The sequence below is a fragment of the Grampus griseus genome (genome assembly GCF_964374135.1).
Source record: "Grampus griseus genome assembly, chromosome: 21".
In the NCBI taxonomy this organism is placed as follows: domain Eukaryota; kingdom Metazoa; phylum Chordata; class Mammalia; order Artiodactyla; family Delphinidae; genus Grampus; species Grampus griseus.
The window spans coordinates 12034298-12039518 of record NC_139015.1 but is presented as its reverse complement, the minus strand read 5'-3'; the positions used below and the strand labels follow the sequence as shown (position 1 = coordinate 12039518).

At 46.7% G+C, this 5221-nt stretch overlaps 1 protein-coding gene across 3 annotated transcripts; it reads right to left on the bottom strand.

Moving 5' to 3' along the window:
• Positions 1-229: 229 nt before the first annotated feature.
• On the bottom strand, positions 230-3877 carry CDKN2AIP (CDKN2A interacting protein). 3 transcript variants are annotated; one of them, XM_082680368.1, is made up of 3 exons: positions 3453-3877; positions 2885-3015; positions 230-2295 (listed from the first exon to the last, which is right to left on the bottom strand). In XM_082680368.1, the coding sequence occupies exons 1-3, from the start codon at positions 3722-3724 to the stop codon at positions 950-952; spliced, it is 1749 nt and encodes a 582-aa protein (XP_082536494.1). In that variant the 5' UTR covers positions 3725-3877; the 3' UTR covers positions 230-949. The 3 variants fall into 3 exon arrangements, with proteins under 3 accessions (XP_082536494.1, XP_082536495.1, XP_082536496.1); XM_082680369.1 differs by lacking the exon at positions 3453-3877 and adding an exon at positions 3212-3432; XM_082680370.1 differs by having other exon boundaries at positions 2157-2295; positions 2916-3015.
• Positions 3878-5221: the final 1344 nt, after the last annotated feature.

Here is a 5221-nt window from a genome sequence, read left to right as displayed (position 1 = left end):
ACTGTTAACTTGTCTACCCATAAAAAGCTGTGTTATCAGCTATGAAAAATTACCTAGTTGCAATTTACGACGACTAGTGACAGGTGACAGGAATTCGCAGGAAGCCTATCGCAGGAATTGGTTCTGACTACGGGGGGCGGGGGGGGGGGGGCGAAAAAAAAAACCACAACTTCTTGAAAAGGTAAAATAGCTTAAAGCATTTAATATCTAAACAAATCAATCTGTTAATAGTAGTAGTCACAAAATATGCTTAATATAGAAACCCACATTTACGTCTTTAAGAAAAAGTGTAAATTGTACTTTACCTCAAAACATAAATTAACCCACTTAAAGAATCTGCAGAGGTCAAAATCATGGTGAATTTCAAACAACTTCAGAATAAAATAACCTTAAGTATTTAACACTGCTTTATATCTAAAAAATGCTTACAGCTTCTCATAAAAATAGTCTGAGGCAACTATTTTCTCTTTTATTCTTTAACAGACATGTTCAACATTATAGGCAACATTCTTAAAACCTTAAGCTTCACAGACTTTCAGACAAATACTATGGTCCCCTTTTCTTTGATGTGAAGGTTTATTCAGCTAGAAAAAAAAAAGCATGGTAGACAACTTAATACATTTTCACCAAATTCAAAGTAGTACAAAAATTTTAAGACTACAGAACTACACATCGTACCTAATGTGTCATTAAAAATAGAAGACAGTATTTTTTTCAGCAAATAAAACAGCATACTGGTATGCTGCTAATGCATAAACCTTTTAATGTATACTGTCATCCACAAATTATTTACAACTTCCACTGTGTGAAGAGAACTAGAATGTAAATTTTCTGCAAAACTGGAAAAAAGCAATACAAAATTTGTGAAAGCCTGTGTTTCATATTATACAAAAGTAAGCCAGTTTTTCTCTTCAAATACCAGACATTGTACACAGTGACATTTTGGACATTACAGTAATTCTTGAGGATGTTTTAATGCTGGAGGCAAGTTGACAGGCCTTGACTCTTCATCGAGGAGTACTAAGTCCTCAATTTCACTGCCTCTGTATTTCCTTTTACATATCTTTACCACCACCTTTTTCTTGAGAAATAACTTCAAGGCTTCTCTTGATGCAACTGCTTTTGCGTTTTCTTTGCTTTTTCCACAGCCAGTGCCCAAATACACAGACTTACATCTCAGTTCACAAACAATACTTTCTTGAGAGCTCTTGTTTTGAGGCAGATCTGCCAGTTCCTTTAGCGGGACGAAAACCACATCCAGCGTTGCTTTCAGAGCCTCGACAGCTGCGTTTAGGAGCTCTCCGTGATTCACGCTGGGACTAAAGCCACCAACGGCCACCAACTTCCATGCCACCGTTTTGTACAGTCTGTTGAAAAAAGGCTGCTTCTGTTTCACATCTTCATTGGTTAACTTGCAACAAGAGAATCTGACAGAACTCTCGCTCGCCTGCGCAGTACTTTTAGAAGGCAGCTGTGACGTGCTGCTCTGAGAGCTACTCTTAGAAGCCAGCTGGGACACACTTGCTATGGAAGTGCTTTTGGAAACCAAAGAGCCGCTGGTCTGGGAGCTGTTCTTGGAAGCTAACAGTGATGCAGCTACCTGCGAAGTGCTTTTGGAAGTCAGCATCGTGTTTGCTGAGGTGGTGCTCTTGGGGGTTAGTAAAGATGTGCCTGATGAGGAACTGTTTTTAGAAACTGATGATGAAACACTTGCCTCTGAACTAGCTTTGGAAGTTAACCCGCTTGAAGCTGTCTCTGAACTAGGTTTAGAAGACAACAGTGGCAACTCTATTTCTGAGCTTCCTGAGGAGCCCAACAAGGGCACCTCAATCTCTGAGGTGCTCTGAGAGGCTGAGACTGCAGAGCCTTCCAAAGCACTCTTTTTCGGGGATCCACTTTGCTGTCTGGAATCAGCAGACTGGGTCACATGACTATTCACACTGGATTTCAACAACGAAGAAACCAACGATGCTGAACCATGTTTATCTGGAGCTTCTGGTTCAGAAGCTTTTCCACACCCTACCGCTGTTACCTGAGAGGGAATGCTGCTGCTTTGGCTGGAAACAGAGCGCTCTCCATCACCTGTGGAGCTATTCTGACTCAGGGTGCCAGAGCTCCGAGCTGAGTTCCCACTACTCTCTGACTTGGTAGTTGATCCCGAACACGCTGAACTACTTTCCTGCGAAGCTAATGCACGCTCTGTTTTGGCAGGAATTTTCACATGATCTTTTTGCTCAACTGCAGAACTGTTTTTTCCTTCTATGGCTCGTTTTTTTGTTGGCTCTTCTACCCCTTCTGAAAAAAACGAAAACAAGTATGTGACTAAGCCTACCTCATACGTATCAGCTGAAGATTTACAAGACAGATACTCATATTAAAATAAAGGCACAAAATGAAAACATTTCAGGATTTGTAGATCCTTTAAAAAGTGTGGAATAACTTCATTAATTTCTTAAAACAGCGCTGAATAACACCAATAATCTCTTCATTAAAAAAATTTTTTTGTTATATTTTTTCTGTTTTTTGGCCGCCCCGCAGGGCATGTGGGTCTTAGTTCCCTGACTAGGGCTCCAACCCGTGCCCCCTGCAGTGGAAGCGCGGTGTCTTAATCACTGGACCGCCAGGGAAGTCCCCTCAATAATTTCTAATATTAAAAAATCAACAGCATAGACAACATTTCACACTTCAAAATCTCAGAGGTCAAAGGAAACTATCAAATTCAAAGCCTAAAACACAGAGACACATAATTTAGGTTTAACATTCCAATTTGATTAATAACATATAAATTCTAACTTGTTAAAAACTTAGTAATAACGATAATTCCTAATAACATCAAATTTAAGTTCTAAACTCCTATGTATGTTCACATCTATGATCTGCTAACCATTGCTACTCGATATCCCTCTTTTCTTCACCTTGGCAACCAGTTCGTCTCTTGTTGTATGGATTGGAGCATCTGTCACTTTGATGCCTTCAGCCATACTAAGTATTTTATCCATAACTTTTTGAGGGTACCTGAAAAAACGAAGGGAAAGACACTTTAGTAAGTGTTTTTGCTAAGCTGCCACCTCTGGGGTACGAAAACAGGCCACAGGAACTGCATTTCCTGGTTGTAATCAAGAAACGGAATCAACCGCCAGGAACATTCTGTTTCCTGGAACGCCGTAAACAAACGCCCGGGGTCTGGGAGGCGGGATCCCTTCTTACAAACCTAATTTAGATTCAGTGCCCCTCTCCCCCAAGAGCGTTGTGAGCTCATCGCCAACAAACAACTCCACCGCCAGCTCCCCACCCAACGGGGGCACCTCCAGACTGGTAACCATGGCAGAGACGCCCTTCTCGCCCTTAGAGGGCAGCCTGTCCCGCGGATTCCCGCGCTTCCACCACTTCCCCTTCCGCCGAAAGCTCCGGACAAAACCGCGAGAGCAGCTCAGGGACGCCGGCTCACTCACCGGCACCCGAGGAAGACGTGGTTGGCCCAGGCCATGGAAAAGGAGATGAGCTGCTGCAGCTGCCGACTGCGGGTCCCGCTCTCGGCGTCGGCGGCCTCCTCCGGGTGAGCGGAGGCAGCGCCGCCGGCGGGGGCCAGGTCCCCGGCGTTGCGGAGCAGGAACTCGCGGCGGTGGCGCCAGTGTTTGTCGGTCTCGCCGTCGGAGCGCAGCGTCTCCACCCAGGCGGCCACCCGCGGGTTCTGGCTCAGGTACTCCGACACCTCCTGCGCCATGTTGGGCCTGCGGGTCGCGGAAGTCGCGATCGGACGCTGCGCCGAGGCTAGGAGTTGCGGGGCGAGCGGCCCTGTCACTGCGGCCTGCACCGGCGGCCCACCACAGAACGCCCCTCGAGAAGCGCAAACACCAACAACAGCGCCGGGAGCAGCTGAACCGCCCACTTCCGCCCGCCGCCGGCTCCTTCCCTTTTATAACCTCGCTGCCGCCGAGCGCCCGCGCGTCCTTCCGGTGCGAGCCGGCTCTCCCAGGACGCTTTGCGGCGCCCGAGCCGCCGCGGCGCTGCGGCCCTTGCGGCGGGGGTAGGGGAGGCGGGGCGAGATGAAGGGCTCGCGCGCCTGCCGTTCCGCCAGGGAGGGCCGCTAGTGGGTTCGCCCCGGGCGCCCTCGGCTTCGGCGCCGGCCCCAGCGTTCCGACTGGGCTTTGTGACGCCACGCGCTCCCGCGCCGGGCCCGCTGCTCCGGGTGTTGGCGGAAGACAGCGGGCTCCGGGGCGGCCGGGTGGGGCAGGCCGAGTCCTCGCGTGCCGCGCGCGTCCCCGCGGGCTCGAGCCGCCATCCGGCCGCGAGGTCTGGGCGCCTCGGCCCGAGGACGCTGGTTTCGAGCGGGGCCAAAGTAGACAAAGCTCGCCTCCATTTTTTCTGATTATGCAGAAAATCGAATGTAGACAAGCGAGGCATTCTGAGGCCGTCCAGTCTCGGGGCATTTAGGAATGTGCAGATGTATATTAGCTTAAAAGTATTATACTAATAATAAAGGTAAATGATAACGTTTAATCCAGTTAGATGTTGCCATGTGGAGCCCAGCCTTTGAAACTACTTCTGACCCCGCAGACTTGGGTTTGGTTTCCGCAGTTCAACCCGGGCAGTACTGCTTCCTCTAGGGTGGATATTTGGTCAGTAACATAAACGCTGCGCCAGTACCTTCGGTCTCCGTCGTATTTCCTTAAATTAACAAACTGTAACCCCTAGCTGGACGGATACCCAGGAGGCGGCTTGGAAAAGTGCATTTGTCTCCACGCCCCTAAACTTCCCCTCTTAGAGCTATATTTTTCTTTGCATTTTTTCCATTTTAGAATGTCCAGACTTAAAGCATAGCTGCTGGCTTGCTTATTGTTGTTTCCAATATTAGGTATTTGGGTATTTTATGATTAATAAAATTTAATAATAAAATAAGTGATACTTATAATTTATCATTCTTGTCACTTATATAAGTGACAAGAATGATAAACTACGAAATAAAAAGAAATTTTCCTCTCACTAAATGTGGATTGTGATTTTAAAATAAATCAGAATAATCAAACAAGGTAAAAAAGGAATGGTCACTTAGATGGGATTAACAAAAAGCCAGGTAATTTATATACATGCTGGAACAAGCAAAATTCAACTATTGTGTGAAAATAGTAGAGCCCATTTTCCTGTCGTGCCCAATGAAAGTGCATAAAAACAGGCACAGAAATTTTTTAAGCTTACGATTTTGCTTCTAGTTTTGCTCTTC